Source organism: Trichomycterus rosablanca, chromosome 14, assembly GCF_030014385.1.
Source record: "Trichomycterus rosablanca isolate fTriRos1 chromosome 14, fTriRos1.hap1, whole genome shotgun sequence".
Classification (NCBI taxonomy): Eukaryota; Metazoa; Chordata; class Actinopteri; order Siluriformes; family Trichomycteridae; genus Trichomycterus; species Trichomycterus rosablanca.
This window is the reverse complement of record NC_086001.1, coordinates 12,988,015-13,006,802: the sequence shown is the minus strand read 5'-3', so window position 1 is coordinate 13,006,802 and position 18,788 is coordinate 12,988,015. Positions and strand designations below refer to the sequence as shown.

The following is an 18,788-nucleotide window of genomic DNA, read 5'->3' as shown; positions in this document are numbered from 1 at the left end:
GCATAATTAACCAAATCTAATTAATAATCTTTAATAGCTTTGATTGTTGTATGTATATTTTTAACCCAGAAGATTCTATCATATGGTGGCTTGGCCTTTTCAATTTGTGTTGGAATGTAACTAGTTAAATCAAAGAAGCCAATTGTCACCTACTGGTGTCGGTAGAAAGAACCCTGTGCTGTGAGGTGGTCCATCTATAGAGGGCCAAGCAATATCAATAGGAAATTCATGAAATAACAACTTTAAATGACAGGAAAATTGACTAATAGTCCTTCTTAATGGGTGGGCTTTGTTATTGCTAACTTTACGATAAGTTCCGCCCACTGTGACAGCTGCAATATTAAATGGCCAGTTTAAATGTGACTGTGATTTGTTTGATATAAAATTGATTAAATTAGAAATGTTTGGTTATGTTCGGTTATATTATATAATATATATATATAATATAAGAATGCTTTGTAGAAATAGAAATAGAAAAATGACTTTGCCAGAAAGTTCATTAAAATATAAAATATCAAATATAAAAAACAATTACATTGACCCAAAAACACTGTTGTAGGACACATTAAACTAAGTTGGGATTTTTTTCAGACAGATGAATTGGGAGGCAGAGAGCCAGCTTATTACTGTCTTACAGTGATCAAAAAGGAAGGGAATTAAGCCTATTTGTTACATTTTAATAATATCTCAGTGTATGGCTGACAATTTAGGTATTCGTAATCGCTAAGGTGAACTTTTAAAGATAAAATCAGAGTGGGAATATACCTTAGTTGTAATTCTCTTCACATAATATCTAAGAATGCCAAGTGGCACACACATTTAGGAAAATATTTTTTGTCTACCATGCTTTAAAAGAAGGTTTTTTTTGTTATTATAAATAAAATATATAATAATGGATAAACATTGAATAACGTTTTCCAGGAATGCCAAGAAAAGCGCTGTGTGTATGCATGCTTGTAATAATAATGTAGTATATAGTTGTTTTATAATAAGTGTGTAATACAGGTCTCCGACAATAGTCATTTTAACAGAAGTGTCACAGCAGCCCTTTTCCTTAACAGAAATTTTTTTAGTTCCCTCCACTTCTAGTGCCAGTGTCTTAACCAGACACAAGTCTCACACACGACTGGGACTCGCTCACAATGATGGTCCACCATATTCGACTACTACAACATTTAAGCTCCACGCACTAGCTATTTTCACCAAATTTTCTTGTAGCTTAATGGCCATAGTAGTAGTACTAATAATATATAGTTTAATAAACTGATCTGAGCGCTGAGGTAAGTTAATTGTGTTCAAGATAATCTTCTTTACCAAAGTGATTGTATTTCTTTACCAAATCTGTCCTTCTCAATGTTTTGGGGAGGTGAAAGAAATCCAAAAAAGCTAAAAGAAACCCCACAGATGGAAACCATGCCAACACCTGTTCAAGTAACACCATTAAAACATCAAGAGAAAACTACAAATGCAGTTAAAAAAAAAAAAAGATGATTCCTGAGTCATAAAAAGACCACAAACAAACTCCCTATTCATCTAGAAGCTTTATTGATGCTTGTTTACATTTCACAATGCATTCCACAGAGGTTCACCATGACCGTATGAAGAATCATTCACAATTACTTGCATAACAAACAATGTTTTAATTCATGTTACATAATGTTGCAGCTTTAGGTATTGGGTCCACAAATAAACAACGTTAAATATTTTCCATAGTTAATGTTTGTAAACGTGTTCGCTCAGAGATTTCACTATATATAGCTGTGATGAGGTGAAATGACAGCTGGATACGTGTATGCTCTTATTTCGCACGATTCTAGTATGCTAGAAATATTCAGAAGCATGAAGTGCTATGGAGCAACTCTTTTGCTAGTACAACACGAGAGCCACTTGAGAGAGCCAGAAGCTGCTTTGTGAAAGATCTACACAAGTAATTAATAAAACAGTACAATCATATTAACACTAAATCATCCCCAAAAATGGACAGATACCAGGGTTTGCCTCAAAACTGGTACCGCTGAAGTCTACTTCATTAAAAAAAAAGAAAAAAAAAAGATTTCTCTCTGAAATACATGGCAACCATAAAGAGACCAAACCCAATAAATGAAATTCTATCTTATTCTTCAATGCATGGTACTAATTGAAATATTCTGCTCATTCATATCAGTCATTGTGAAGATAAATAAGTAGTGGCTCAATGGTTTTACTTCATAGTGACTTACTGGGAAGAATAAAGAAAAGAGAAAGACTGATCAGAAGCATTTCAGAAGGTTTCTGCTGGGTGCTAGAGGTTATACAGTGGAGAGAGATGGATGAAAAGAAGTCTGGATGAAAGTACAACACCCGGATACTTAGATTAACACCCCAGAACTTGATGCCTTTACTCAGACTTCTTCTTCGCACCCGGGATTTTAGCCTGGATCCTACAAAGTGGAAAGAAAAATTGACAATGAATGTTTAAAACATGTGTTCAAAAGTTCTGCAAAACACTTCACTAGCTCTTATATTTAAGGCCCTACTGGGAAATGAGCCATTTCCAGTGTAATATGCAATTTGCTGTGAAATTTAAAATTTAACGGTTTGTGTTTAGCAATTAACATTTTTCATTCTTGTAGCGTTCAAGTGCCTCACGTTTACTGATTAATTTGCACTATGAGGTGGTCCTAGCAATCCTACAGCAATTAAGTTAGCAATCGATTAGTCAAAAAGTCCAAGATGTTGAAGTGTAAAACAGCTAAAAACTCGAGTAACTGAGATTGGAAAACTCCCAACCACACAAGAGACACACAGAGGGGGGGGGTCAAAACACGGACGTGAATTTTCATATTTGAGACAGAACATGAAGCCTCGCACCGTTGCTGGATGTTCTAGGTTTACATTCAACCGTTAAGGTAGGCTGTGCTGTGTATTGTAGCTTCCATTTATTCTATCCTTCAATTTATGAGTGTTATTAAATGACTGCCGTGAAATGTGACACTTTTCTTTAAACACTGTGAAATCAGTGATTTTTGAAAAATGAGGTCAGTGAATTTAAGCACATTTTTCTGTGAGCTCTAGTTACATTCTATCTTTTTTCTTATCCTCGGCAGAAATGAGCATTTGAGTAGTTTTTATGAATGTAGTACTCAACAGAAATCACATACTGAAATCTGCCGAAGGATGGTGGGTGGAAAAAATTTAAAGTGTAGTTCTTTGATTCAGTTGCGTCACTGCTGATAAGACAGTGACTGTATGACTAAGTATTGTGCTTACATTACACAAATTTCCACACATTTTTGCATGTAACATTATATTATTTACACAGATAGAAACATATGACAACTGAACATTTTTGAAATGTAGAACATCCCCATGAATGGGTGGACGAGGAATATTTGGTAACAATATAGACACTTACAACAAGCAACATTCAACAGGTTTCTTCTTTCATGCATTTCCCCCCTGTAATCTCCTAATCTAGTCATTTCCAATTCCCAATTCCCAATTGTGAATTGTGTTTTGCAGAGCTAGATTTTACTTTCAATTAAGCCTTTATTAAGCCTACTGCTAGTCTGTATGACTTAAAGTTGGGTTACAACATGATTAAACCAGTAGGACCTCTAACACAACAGCGAAATTTGCAGTCTAATTTGCAGTCTAATAATAATCAACACAAGTGCAGACCAATGATGAATGTAGCAAGGGATTTTAAGCGCTGAAGTGAACACCTTCTGTCCTGCCCAGCTCCAGAGAGAAGCCAACATTTATACTGGCTAAAGATGAGCACTGATGAAAGTCTAACTTCATTACATCTGTGAGGCTCGTAGCAATCTGGGACTCACCTCATCTGTGGGGACGGAAATGACGTGCAGGCTTGTGTTGGATGTGGAATCATGCACATACTAAAATGTTTTAAAAACTATTGACTTCATAGCATGTTTTATCAAAAAGTGCTTTTCTAATCAATTTATTAATCTACATGCAACATAAATGTATGTGATATCTTTTTGTTAGTAATGTGTGTAATGACGTCATTTAGCATTACCATGATTAGCAGCCTTTGTATTTAGTTAAAAGCGTATTTCTCTACAAAACTAGAGATGAGATTTTAATGCTTAGCATTTTTATTTCGGTTAATAAAAGATTAGGTGAATGTCCTTTAGTAAGCCAGGCAGAGCCTTACAAAACTGGAAAAACATTATGCTGTAAGATGATTTTGTATAGGCACTGTATTTACACAACATTCTACTAACTGGCTGATTGATAAACTTGTTGGTTGTTAAAAATGGTAATCATCCAAAAATACTAAAATTGTAGATAAAGTGGATTTGAAGAATAGACTTGTATTTTTGTGAAAGAATGCTACACAATAAATCTACATGTAAGAGAGTCATTAAACAGTGCAAAAGTATAGTTAATAGTATTCACACAGATTTTAAATGTGAAAGAGGTTTTAGACTCGTTTGTCACTTTCAACTCAGTTTAACAATTCACAAGATGGACTGGAGTTTCTTATTACTGGTAGTTCACTCTAAATAAAACAATCCTTTACACATTTACATGTAAATGTACTAATTAAAAAGTTACAAATTGAACTTACTTTCCAACAACGTCCTTGACCTGGTTGCTTACCAGTGCAATGTAATGGTCAATCTGCACCTACAGGGATTAAGCAGAGGAATGCTTGTATTACAAACAAATCAGTAACTAAATGTCATACTAACATCACAAAAGCTCTACTTCATTTGTATACCTTAATCACATGTATGACAGTAAAAATGCATGATTAAAACACTGAATGACTGATAAGAAAAAAAGAACTGCTGCTCTAGCAGAGTGAAACACGGGATAAGAAACCATCTACTCCCAAACCAGAATGTATTTGCCGTGTAAGTCTGCATTCACATAAGCTTTTTGAGCTTCATTCACTGTGAGGATGGGCGCATATTGCCACCTACCAGTGTGTCTGAGCCTTGTATATAAAATGCAACAAAACCGCTATTTGCTGGCTGTGCCATTGAGCACCAAGCTTAAAAACAATCCACAATCCTGACTGACAGTAGACAGTGAATACACATACACAAGTTTTACATGAAATGTATTTTAGTTTAAGACAACCAAGCTCTGGAAGTCCTTAACTTTTGGACATATGGGAGAATAAAGAAAGTTGGTTGCAGTAAATCTTACTAAAGAGCTACAAAGCCATGACAAGCGATTTTAGGATTAGTAAAAGTGGAATTGCTGTCCCGGTTCCCCCATCTTCAATGTTTAGGCCAGTTGTACAGTAATTTCACTCCACATTTAAAAGATTTTTTGACGTTACTGAACCTAACCAACCAGTCTGCCATAAAAACCTGAACAGCTTTACCTTTGTTACCTGGTCATTTTTAGTAATGGAGAATATTTGCTATAATAAGCAGTCTACGGTATGGTATTACTGTGCTCTAGCGGATTGGGCAAACCTGGAACTAAATCAGACAGTATTACCATATTCAATTTTTTGATAAATACTAAAACTGGCCACGAACAAGCTTCAAACCCTTCAATGAGATTTGCTCTACCCTACAAATACACGTGAATCTGGTAGCCTTTAGCTGTGAGAATTGGATAAACACTGATTTAGAAATCCCCACAACTTCTGTTTCAGTGACGTTCATGCTTGTGTGAAATAGATGATGACAAATTACATTCTGCCCGTGCATCAATAGTGTGACCGTACAGTAAGAGAGTGCAGGACCTCTTCTATCAAAATTGTGTGAGGCATAATGAAGCATTTTTACAACACTGTTTACCGCTGTAATCAGTTCTCAAATTATTACAGTACTTTAACAGGACAAATGATGTAGCACACTGGTAAACATATCCAAACTTCTTTGAGGGTGTTATAGTCATCAACTTTAGTATAAGCATTTGTAAAATGTTAATTGATTACCTGAATAAATATCTCGTCTTTATACTATTTGTGATTTGTAAATCATTGCATTGCTGTTTTTCCCTTTCTTGTACTAATTAGACATGCTCCTTAACACTGTACTGAATAAAATCTAAGTATACTGCCAGTATACTTATGCCAGTAACTGAGTGTGCAATGCCCATTTTATATTACTCAGTATTTTTTTTAGTAAACACACACAATCATACAAATTTGAAAATAAACAGTGCATTCACAAAACTGTAATCACTTATTGCAAGAATGTTCACAGTAAAATAAATCTTAACAAATCTATCTATCCATTTAATGTAAAAGCTTTTATTTCACAGTGTACAGGACTCTGTTCAAGACCTAACCATTAAAGACAAGTATACCATGATACTAACCTGGTGTTTTTCATAGACAACTGGGCAGGAGAATGCTCCAACCAGACCTGAAGAAAAAAAGAGAAATCTTTTACTCTAAATAACTAGTTCAGTAAAGATTTTTTTTACATCATAGATCTGTTTAATTCTAGTATTTATTTTTAGACATCACTTCATCTGGACCAGGGCTGCATTGGGTTCGGTGCAACCTAGACACAAGCAGGATAGCATTCTTAAAAGTGTGCCAATTCTTTACAGGGCAATACACAGTGCCTGATTTTGCTAGTGACAATCTAGAGCAGGGCTTTTTAAAAACGGGTTGCAGAGAAAAATAATAATAATTGAATAAACACATTTTAACAGGCACATAAATTGGTATGTAAACACCCCCTTGTGGAGGCTTTATGTTACATATTGTAAACCACAGTGGGTTAAGATTGTAGAGCATAACAGAGAGAGTAAGATGCGTTGTTTGTGTTGCCTGGGTCGCTACAAAAATTAATGGACAAAATGTGGGTCGCTTATAAAAAAGTTGTACCCAGACTACCTGCTGTCACTACCCAGTGTTCATTTTTATACATTCTATGAATGCTGCTCTAGACATTCATGAGCAGGACCATGAGACACTCTTAACTACAGATTCAAAGTGAAATAAAAAACACTAGTTTACGGTAGATTTTAAATGTTTGTTATTAATTTGACAGACGTTTCCTCCAGAGTATCCTGTTTTTAATTAACACTGTAATGTGTTAATGTTTTACTGTTCTTACTTATAAAAACTATAATAATAACAAGACCAGAAAAACCAATAACCAGAAAAAACAACCTTACATTGTTGCAGAATTGCCATAACATGCAACCAACAGCCCTTAAGATAAGACATTGGCCAGCAAAAGCCACTTATTAAAAAACCCTTGCACATGTACCCTGGTCGTTCATAACATCCAATAACGGCAGGTGTGGCCACAGTTTTTATATCAACCAAACAGATAGTCCAATAACGCCTGATTAAGCAAGTCGAGTCAAGTGTGGACTCTGCTTTGATGATATTCATATAAAGCTGTTGGAAGTGCAGCTTGTCATACGATTATAGACTAGGAAGTGTGTGTGTATAAACTGTTCTGTATTAATATTAAGAGGACATTAATAAGTGTCCTTACCTAACAAATCACTGACCCCAACTTCAACACAAACCTGATTCAAATCTATGCAGTGGAGAAAGTCTTACCCAGGATGAGAAGAGTGAGTCCATTAAACAAGGCACCAATGTAGGTCAGAATCCACATGAACACGGCAAACTAGAAACGAAACAAGGTACAACACAAAGATCAGTTTAATTCTGTAGTCGATGTGATTTTTCCCTCTTTACCTCCCAATCTAGTCATTTTAATTTCCCAATCCGCTCCTGACTAAAGAGAGCCACACGCCACGTCCAACACTTGTCCAGTTGGGTTCCTACACAGAGCCATTTCACCACGCACCATAAGCTCCATGTGACCACCCTATTCACGCAGTCCCAGAGATCGCACATCACAGATGCAGTGAAAGAAGACCCCATCCACCCTTCCCTTCCCCAAACACGGCAAATTTTGCCTGTATGGACAGCCAGTCAGGTGAGTGAGCGGTGGAACACTCCACAGTGATGTACTAGCGTGTTAGACCACAGAGCCACCCGAACAACCTGACAGCTCTGTGTAACATAATGTCCCACTATAAAAGTCAAGTTTGACATTTTATATTAACTACACTTATCTTATCAGCATGCACATTTATAATTTGATTACTTTGTGTAGTTAGTTGTAATAAGCTGTCTACTACTGACTGTTTGAAATCTACATTTAGAATGTGTCATGTTCACTATGTGACATTGCTTTTTAATCACTAGCTGCTGATGGATGGAACAGCCTAGCCATTGAGAGGTGCACTTGTCAGTGTGCTCTCTGTGCTGGTCCCAAGCATGAATAGAAATAGAAGGGTTGCATCAGGAACAGCACCTGGGGTAAAAAAAACGTTAAGTCTGGTCCGCTGTGGGAACTCCTAAATACAGAAGCAGCCAAAAAAAAAAAAAAAAAAAAAAAAAAAAAAAAAAAAAAAAAAAAAAAAAAAAAAAAAAAAAAAAAAAAAAAAAAAAAAAAAGAATCATGCTTTAGCATCTGTATGTCGAACATGGGTTGCCAGATGTAAAGTCTATTTGTTGAAGATGGTAAACAACTGGTAAAATGATAATGCTACAGCATTCAGTGTTATTTTATAGAATTGAGTGTTTAAGTCAGGTGAACCTGCCTGGTTTGCACTGCACCTTGACCTCAACTCTACTTAACATCATGAGCATTAATTGGATTGTCAATTGTGCCAGAACTTACCCACTCTGGTTTTAAATCATAGTGCAAAGCCTTTCTTAAAAGTTGAGGCTGTTAAGTCATTTAGTGCATGTCAATGCAAGAAATACTGGCTTTGCAACACTGTCAAAAGTGGCAGATTTTCCTTAGTGCTTGGGGTGATCGACTAAAAATGGATATATACACAGATCAGCTATAACATTAAAACCACCTCTTTGTTTCTACAATTACTGTCCATTTTATCAGCTCCACTTACCATATAGAAGCACTTTGTAGTTATACAATTACTGACTGTAGTCCATCTGTTTCTCTGCATGCTTTGTTAACCCCCTTTCATGCTGTTCTTCAATGGTCAGGACCACTACAGAGCAGGTATTATTTAGGTGGTGGATGATTCTCAGCACTGCAGTGACACTGACATGGTGGTGGTGTGTTAGTGTGTGTTGTGCTGGTATGAGTGGATCAGACACAGCAATGCTGCTGAGTATTTTTAAAAACTCCAGCAGCGCTGCTGTGTCTGGTCCACTCATACCAGCACAACACACACTAACACACCACCACCATGTCAGTGTCACTGCAGTGCTGAGAATCATCCACCACCTAAATAATACCTGCTCTGTGGTGGTCCTGTGAGAGTCCTGACCATTGAAGAACAGGGTGAAAGGGGGCTAACAAAGCATGCAGAGAAACAGATGGACTACAGTCAGTAATTGTAGAACTACAAAGTGATCCTATGTGGTAAGTGGAGCTGATAAAATGGACAGTGAGTGTAGAAACAAAAAGGTGGTTTTAATGTTATGGCTGATCGGTGTATACAACACTGGTCAGTTATACATCATTTAATATGGTTTTAATTAGATCTGTGTGTTGAGTAGCCAGAAAATGACAGTTGAAGTTTTTTTTCCTGTCTTATTCTGACATGCAATGTCAATTGACTCATGAGGTATGTATGACGTGTCCAAAAACCCCCAAATGACGACATGTTTTTCCAAGGCATCCCACAGCAGCTTCAGGAAACACCTTTACTTATACAAGAACCAGAGTTATTTATTTGGTGTTTAAGCAAAAATAACTTATCTTCACATTAAATAAGGGATGGGAAAAAACAAAGAGTCTTACCTTAAGAGAATCAACCAGGTCATCAACCAAGAAGAGGCGACGCAGTTCAATAATGATGGTGTTTAACCGGCCGAGGGCTACTTCACTGTATTTATGGACCAGATCCTCTGGCAGGGCGACTTCCTGCTCCAGATACAGCCTACACCAAGAAAATTTTTTTTTTTGATTCTCTATGGGCCTTATATCTTAGGTCCACTGTTCCTAAGATACTGTTGGTCAGGGGAGTCCAAACTTTTCTTGTTGGGGGCCAGATGGAGTAAAAAATATGCAAACATGAGCCACAGACTCTTTTGTAATAAACAAATAAAAATATAACAGACCGCCACTCAGGTGGCGCAGCGATAAAAACACACGCTAGTGTACCAGAGCTGGGATTTCGAATACATTGTATCGAGGCTCATCCGGCTGGGCTGAGCGGCCACATGAACCACGATTGGCCTGATGTTCATATAGGGGTGGGGTATTAGCCTTATAACTGATGCAACTACGACCTCAGCTGGCTTGTTGATGGCACCTGCATAGAGGCGGGGAAAGATCAGGGTGCGTCTCTCCGTACACAAGGCTGATTTGCATATATGCACTCGCTTAGTGTGGGTGACAAAATGCATACGGCTGCTGCCTACTTGTTGGAGGGGGCGTGGGTTAGCGTTGTTCTCCTCAAATCAGAGTGGGGGTCGGCTTTAGTGGATAAATATATATAAACAGACCTACTTGATTCTTAACAATGACACTTTCTTTTTTATTTGAGTGACTAATAATCCATGCTTGACAGTGTTGTATAAACTAGGATTTTGCCAGTTTTACTCATAGACATACCCACTTCCCTCTGAACTCAGTGAAAATATATTCATTTTCCCAGCGCCCCTGAAATCTTCTGCATTTGCAGGTTGTCTAGTTTTCGTTTCTTTGGAGCCGCCCTGTTTATCCGAAAACCCTGGAACGTTAATGTAGGTGTAATCTTAATGCTTTGAGTCGGAGGAAAGAAGATGGGGAGCGTTTTAGATTTGTCTTATGTCATATTGACACCCAGAGTTCAAACAGTTCAAGCTGTTTTTTTAAACCTGCTTAATAGCGGCCAAGTTTAATTTTATTTCTAAAATATCTCGTGAGCTGTTTCTAAAATGGTAACGGGCTGTAGTTTGGACACCCCTGCTGTAGGTATTTAAAAGTCAGTTTCTTTCAGCACTAAAGACTTTATAATACATCTTAATGAGAAGCTTATCATGGCCTAGTTAGCAGATCTGCCAGCTATGGCTCTAGAACCCTAGCACACACCAGCGCAGCTCCAGAAAAATAATTAACAAACAAATTCCACAGAGAGCATGACTTACTTGAACGGGTGGCCTTCATCACTCTTTTGGATGGCCTGTAGGATGCCCTTATATATCCTAAAACTGATGGTGACTGAGAGGAGGGCCAGGGCCACGTAGGAGAGCACGCTAATGATGCTGCACACGCTGAGAGAAAGCAGGAGCAGGAGGCTGGCTCCGAAAACGATGCCAGAGTTCTTTACATCACGCCAGTACAGCAGCTCAACCACTGTAGGAACATGAACATACATCTTTTAGCTTCAGGAACAATAACCCAGGCCTTTTTTCCATTATTTGACTAGTAGATGGAAAATTAAATGACTGAAAAAGATCATGCATTTGAAAAAGCATGCAACCTAAGACAATGTAACTTCTTGTCTTCTGAATGTAAAATTTTGCTCTGAAGTGCTAAGCAAAGAAGAAATGTTTGGAATAAATGTACAAATACAAATGAAAACATAGTTAGAGTACATAATTAGTTTAGGTATTTTCTGTATAGCTGTATTTCCTAGTCCTTAGTGGCCAACTAAATTCAAAAATTAATTAGGGTACAATCTACTAACTTGAACATAATATTTGGTGAAGAATGTAAACTAGTAGTACTACCACCGAGTACTACTACTTACTAGTAACTACTAACTAGTAAAACTAACTAGTTACTCGAGTTTCCATATTTACTGTTTATTTCCATCGTAGTTCTTATTAATTTTTTTAAATGCATTTTCTCCCCATTTTCCCTCCTGATCTGTCTTCTGTCTTCCGCTGCTGAGAGATACCAGATTGCATCCAAGGACCCTGTACACACCCCTTCAGACACGTGCACAGCCCTCTTCTAGCCAATCAGGGTCCTTAACACAGTAAGTTACACACGTATGAAGATCCTACCCACACATAGTCCGGTCCCTACCCTGCAGATACGGTAGCCAATTAGTATCTGCTGCAGGCACTGTCAATTATGCCCACCAGATGGCGCCCAGTCGACTGGTGGCAACGCAGAGTTTCAAACCGAAGAGTTCAGAAACTCTGCGCTGGTGTGCTAGTGGAACATCCCGCTGCGCCACCTGGGTGACTCCATCATAGTTCTTAAATCAGCATGGTAGGGATTGAGTAGAAGTCAAGTTTTCTAATTTGTCAATCAAAACTAAAAAAAGATTTAAAAAAATTTTTAAATTATTTTTTATTATTTAAATTTGTTAGTGTTGTCTAGACTGTTATATACAAATTTCATCTTCTGTTGTACTCTCTTTATAATAAAGACATACAGACAATTCACAGGGATGAGGACAAACAAAATGATAATGGGGTAGGAGGAAATAGGGAGAGAGAAAAAAATATATTTTCATTGCTCAAAACATTACAATTAAGAAGCACAAATACTGAAATTCCTGAAATATGTTTGGCCTTTAATCTGCACTATATGATAGATATACACCAAGTTACAATATATTATAATTACTATGTAATTTAAAGATTAACTAATGGTGTAGATCAGTGGTCCCCAACCACTGGGCCACGGATCGATACCAGTCCGTGAGTCATTTATTACCGGGCCGCACAGAAAGAATAAATAATTAGAGATTGCTACAGGAGCAATTAAATTTCCAATACTCTTTGGGTGTTATTGTCTCCAATCACCACTAGGTGGAAACGGCATCTTGTTGATTAAAAAAAAAAAACAACAACTTAGGATTCCCACTGATTTTCCATTCTATAGTTATTCTATTTTAAATCCTCCCGCCCCGCCGGTTCGTGAAATTATATCTTATATGAAACCGGTCCGTGTTGCAAAAAAGGTTGTGGACCGCTAGTGTAAAGGTTTTTTTTTCTTTTTAATCAGATTAGTGCAGTTTCTATAATTACCACACAGCTAGTCCAGTTCAAAGCAAAACTGAGAGGAAATGACAGTTAATCCAGCTTTTTATTATCATTGTTTTTATTATTATTGTGCCAGCAAGTCATGGTCCATAAGAAAGGTATTTCTCCAGAACATTCAGACTTCTGTAAGCTACTTAAGGGTTCTTAATGGTTCCTTTCCTGTTCCTCTAACAATATTTATCCATATTGCTGGTAACCAGTCAGTCCTGATGAAGAAAGCATGGCCTTTGTACTCATTTAAAAAATCTGTGCCTGTTAACCCAATGCATATCAATCCCTATAAAGAAAACATGATCTTTGGTCATGGCCTCTACGCCCAGGTTGTGAAGAAGGCATGAAAAGTTAGTCCAAATAGATAACAAAATCAAAGATAAGTTCAAGTACTTATCATTATCAGAGAAGAGACATGGCCACTCACGCCTTAAAACTATCATGTATCATGTCCAAATATTGCTCAGAGAAATGACTAAACTGGTTCACACCCATAAACTCCAGCCAGGCATGTGAACTTTGCTTTAGCCTGAACAAATGGTCCTGGTCATGATAACTTTTTGAACTGTATAAATGCTTTCAGCACACTGAATAAGTGTAAACTTACTCAGCTTACAAACCATTGTTAGCACTGGTAGCTCAGTGGTTAGTGCTTTAGACAAAAGTTTATTTGTTCAAATCGGTTCCACTAAGCAGCCGCTGTTATGCTTTTAACAAAAAACACAAAGGAATATGGAAAGCAAAGGATAACACTGTACTCTACATGAATACATGTATTTATGATGATGTTATACCTCTATTATTAATTATTTAATGCTCTTGTTGAAGAAAAGTGTGCTCATGTACTTACTCAATATGTATAACTGTAACAATGATTATGTGCATTAGGTTTTAATCCTTAAACACTTCTGTTAACACTGGGGAGATGATAAAGCAAAAAAAGGTCAAATGCTGTGTTGCGGCATCCCAAATAACAGACCTAATTAGTAATTTTGTAATTAATAATTTGACGACAATTTAGTGGTATGCAGATTGAGGCAAAGCCCCTTCTTATATCAGCACCAGAGAGGGGGCAACAGTACAAATCCGCTGTACCATTTAAAACAACACAATTGTGATTTCGGGGCGACATGGTGGCTCAGTGGGTAGCACTGTCGCCTCACAGCAAGGTGGTCCTGGGTTTGATTCCCAGGTGTGGCGATCCAGGTCCTTTCTGTGTATGTTTTCTTGTTTGCATGTTCTCCCCATATCTGCGTGGGTTTCCTTCCACAAACCAAAGACATGCAAGCGAGGTGAATTGGAGACACTAAGTTGTCCAGGACTGTGTTCGATATAAACTTGTGACCTGATGAACCTTGTGTAATGAGTAACTACCGCCCCTGTCATGAATGTAACCAAAGTGTAAAACATGACGTTAAAATCCTAATAAACATGTAGCAGTAAATACAATAAATAAACTTAAAAAGAGCCTCACAGTGAACATAAACCGGAGCAGCGTGTGTGTGTGTGCCTTTAGAAGAGATGCTTTGTTCACAGTATCGCTATAAGTGATTCATTGATTCATGAGTTGATTCGTTTTATGTGAAGCGTAAGTTTCTCTTCTCAGTTATCTCTCCGTGTTTACTGTTATTAATTAAATGTCGTGGTTTTAAATAAACACCAGCTACTACAGAACATTTTGTGTGACTCTCTTACATTAAAAAGCTTCATTAAACTGCTATTACCACAGATCTGTAACCGAGTCAGACTCGTTCCGTCTAAGCAGCTAAAAGGTTTCTGATGATCCTAAAAGTTTAGCAGATGATCCTGAACTAACGAATTTGCTAATGAATAAACTTTTGCCTCTGATTGGCTCTGTAACGTCTTCTGTTCTCATCTACATCACAAGTAAGAACCGCTTACGATTTACCAAAGTGAACCAGGAGTTTATATAACGTGCTGATAGAATCGGCTCAGATGTGACCGGGTTGAATTATCTTTTTAAAGTAAATATTACAATCAGCAAAATTACATCGTATGTATGATGCACAATGTTAATGATGTTATTTTAGGTCATGAAGAGCTTTCACTGTGGTTTCTGTACGATGGTTGATGAATGGTGAGGTGATGGTTGGCGCTTCGTAGCTCAAAGTCTGGATCAATCCACTGAGCTGTTAACTTAACGTGATCTTTTATATATCACACGATCGGATCGGCTACTTTTAGGAAATATCGTCCGATCGCCGATAGCATATTTTGATTAAAAATCGGCCGATACCGATTCGTAGCCGATCGATCGTCCCATCTCTAAATGAAAGACCTGGGTGGCATATCAGTCAATGTAAAGAAGCAGAAATGCTATATACACAAAAAGGAATAATTTTGCATTGATTTAAAAATGCTGAATAAGTGCATTACTATCAATGCATTTATCAGATACTAACATAATGATCTAAAAATTTTGTGTGGTTAGGAGTGCAGTAGCCTATTTTACACATATGCAGATAATGCCAAGTTCACACTACACAACTTTTCAAGTCGTCAGGTTGCTGTACAGTTCACACTACACGACTGGATCTCTTGTAATCGGTAGTCTCTCACACTACACGACTGATTGGTGATAGGGGGTTTCACACTACGCCATCTATCACCAACTGGAATCGCAGGCGAGCTTCTCTGGTCTCCCAAACTATGTTCTGTCACGAAAACAAACGCGAGAAGTGACGAGGGGTTTAATGATACCGCGTCCAAAAACGCACGTCAACAAGTAGCGAGCGATCAAAGTTTGTGCGCTGATGTGCACGTAACAGCAAAGAGGAAAAATAAATGAATCTGAGTGGATTTGGCTACATGAATAGCATGGATTGTTCTATAGCGAGTTGGAGGTTAATAAATATTTTTTGCAATGCAATTTTGGTGTTATGTTTTGTAGAGAACGATAAGGTCAGAAATACTGTAAAACTTGTGTGTGTGCTGATGTATTCTGATATAAACTATATTACTCCCCTGTCCTACCTTTCTACAACTCCTTCCCTGTGTTTACCCTCACCCCGTATCTTGCGTTCTCATTGGCTGTTGGACATAGCACTCATTGCCAGTTGTGCGACTCAGATCCAGATATTTAACATGCTAGATATCTCTCTTCGATTGCCAAGTTGCTCCCGAGCCGGCAAATCCAGCACCGGACCAGTCGGCGAGCGGAAATAAGGGCAAAAATCGTGTAGTGTGAACTAGGCATTACCTGCTTATTCACTGCATTTATTTATTTCATTACTTATTCCTTTTTACAAAAAATACTTAATATAAATTAATATCGGAGGTATACCAACCATCTTGCTTTTAGGACTTTAAAAAACTTTTTTCTTTAGCTCACTATTAGTGGCCAGGAAAAAAAGCAAAGACAAATAAATGTTTTGTGCTTCAATGACCTACTGTTGTGTATCATATAAAAAAAAACATGAGACTAACTTACGTCATTTTTGCAAACTTTTAAATTTCTAGTATTCTCCCCATTCAGGAATTTAACATTTGTATTGTATAAATACAGGAGGATGGAAACCTACTACGACTGCACCACTTCTAAATGTAGCGCTTGGGTGACATTAGCCATTCCAGATGGGTCAGTCGAGCATTAGATCTTAAAGAGGTTATTTTTTGACTTGCTGATGTCAGAGACAGGTTTAACCCTGAGACGAGTGTGAAGGCCTTCAGGCTCCAATTGACTATGCAAATCATGTTTACTGCACCTCTAGCAAATTTGTTTTGTATGCAAAGTAACGTGGTATTTCACTTTGTATGATCTGTCAAGTGCAGCTTTAATAAATCATCAATAGATGATTAAATCCACACACAAGTAAATTTAGAACAAAGATTAACAGACTGCAAGGAGACACTAGAGCTCGTCTTCTTAAATCCAATCAACTATACATGGCCAGAGAAAATGAAGCCATGGGTTTTGGCATAATAAACAATTACAGTGTACAGACAATGGTTACTACGGTTTAATTTATTTCAATGTTAAGTTAATAATGTTAGTGAGTTAAATTACACAAGACTGTAAAATGATGGTAATATTAGTGATACTCGTGTTGTTTCACCTTTTTATTAACTATGGTTGTAGCATAAATATACCATTTAAGGTTGGGCGCAATGTCATGTGTTACGTTATGCTTTAGACAACACCATAGGTTATAAAGCTGTATCTATTGAAAAAAAATATATTGGAATTTAAACAGACCTCTACCTCTACATTCACAATAACAATAATGGTGTCAGTTTCTAAACAATCACAGATGGTTGATGTACGAGTGGTAAACATGCCCTAATCCCAACATTTTTGTAATGTGTTGCCATTAAATTAAGAATAAATGTAGATACACAAAGTTGATTAGTAGACACATTAAGTATGTCTTTGTTGTACTGTTTACAAATTTTTCTTTTGTCCTGTGGTCATTTGAAAATTCCCAAAGTCTCAAAGTTTTCATGTTTTTTGTAATGGTGTAGGAATGCTGTTAAAGTAGTCAAAGACTAGGTTTAATACCTGGTTTGCAGCTTCTTGCTTTCTAAACCAATAGTGCTCCCTAAATGAGTAAAACTAGTAAGCAGAACCAATACATTTGGTTGGATCAGACAGGCATTGCGTTGTAAAACATCTACACTTGAGTGTGTAAGGGCATTTACTAATGTATAATTACAAAGAAGGAGTCAATGACTAAGTGAGAAGCACCAGGTCATTTCATTATCTTATCTTATTTTGATCATTATCAATAGTTTGATGCAGACAGCTTTTGAACATAACAACAGACACTAACAACATGGTACAACCACACAAGCACGTCCATCCAAAAATTAAGACTTTGTTAAGCTTTAATAAGGAAATGTGAGTGTAAAATAAAAGCATGAAGTATTAGAACACTGCTTACAAGTATCAATGATTTATTAAAACTTGGAATATATTATCCATGGGTAACTGAAGCAGCACAGTAAAATGATGGCAATATCATAGTCCTGATCACTGGTCTTATTAGAAATTTCACTCCTATCACATATGTTACTCTAGCCTCAGATTACAACCAATACCCAGACTCAGTACTGGATAATAACCTTCCTGATAGCTGTAGTTACTATGTAACACAATAATAAAATCATAAAAGTATTACAATGTTTAAGGTCCTAACCATAATTACCATGCAGCACCACAAATTATGGTACTATAATGGTTCAGATTTTGAATTTCATCAATGAAAATGTACAATCCATATTTACTGCCATAATTCATTTATAATACAGGGTGTCCCAAAATAAACTGACAGTTTAAATTTGCCGCCATTTTTTCACAGCAAAACCAGAGTTAGAGATTTTTAAATTGCTGTCATTAGTAAACGTTGAGGTTAAATCATGAAAGGGTACACAATCGAACAACGCGTAGAAATTGTAAAAATGCACTTTAAAAATGGTGATGTGAAGATCATGTGACTTGACGCCGTTAGACTTCTTTCTTTGTGGTTATCTTAAGGATAAAGTCTACACCAACAAACCACAATCCATTGAGGACCTCAAAGAAGAAATTTCATCAAAAGAGTGAACATGTGCTGCCACGGTCGAGGCGGTCATTTGTCAGATGTTTTGTTTCATACATGTTTTTAAATAAAGCAAAAACATTATTAATGTTCAAATAAAAAATTTGTTTTATTAAAACATTTAAATGTCAGTTCATTTTGGGACACCCTGTGTTAGCCTTTATAAAATGCTTTAACTTGGGTATTCCTTAGACATAGTACCATAGTAGCACTAATGTAAACCATAGTATACTACAGTATCATCATACTAATACAGTATTACAATGTTTAAGGTCCTAACCATAATTACCATGCTTTACCACAAATTATGGTACTGTAATGGT

General features: G+C 36.9%; 1 protein-coding gene across 1 annotated transcript in view; it reads right to left on the bottom strand.

The window, feature by feature from the left end:
• Nucleotides 1–1,528: 1,528 nt before the first annotated feature.
• The window catches only part of rtn4b (reticulon 4b), a 44,934-nt gene continuing 27,674 nt past the window's right edge, over nucleotides 1,529–18,788 (bottom strand). The window contains exons 4-9 of the mRNA XM_063008339.1: nucleotides 11,063–11,270; nucleotides 9,732–9,870; nucleotides 7,502–7,571; nucleotides 6,295–6,341; nucleotides 4,577–4,635; nucleotides 1,529–2,420 (exon numbers count right to left, since the gene is read on the bottom strand). Coding sequence (XP_062864409.1) covers nucleotides 2,378–2,420; nucleotides 4,577–4,635; nucleotides 6,295–6,341; nucleotides 7,502–7,571; nucleotides 9,732–9,870; nucleotides 11,063–11,270 — 566 coding nt within the window. The 3' untranslated portion in view covers nucleotides 1,529–2,377. The remainder of the gene's footprint in view (nucleotides 2,421–4,576; nucleotides 4,636–6,294; nucleotides 6,342–7,501; nucleotides 7,572–9,731; nucleotides 9,871–11,062; nucleotides 11,271–18,788) is intronic.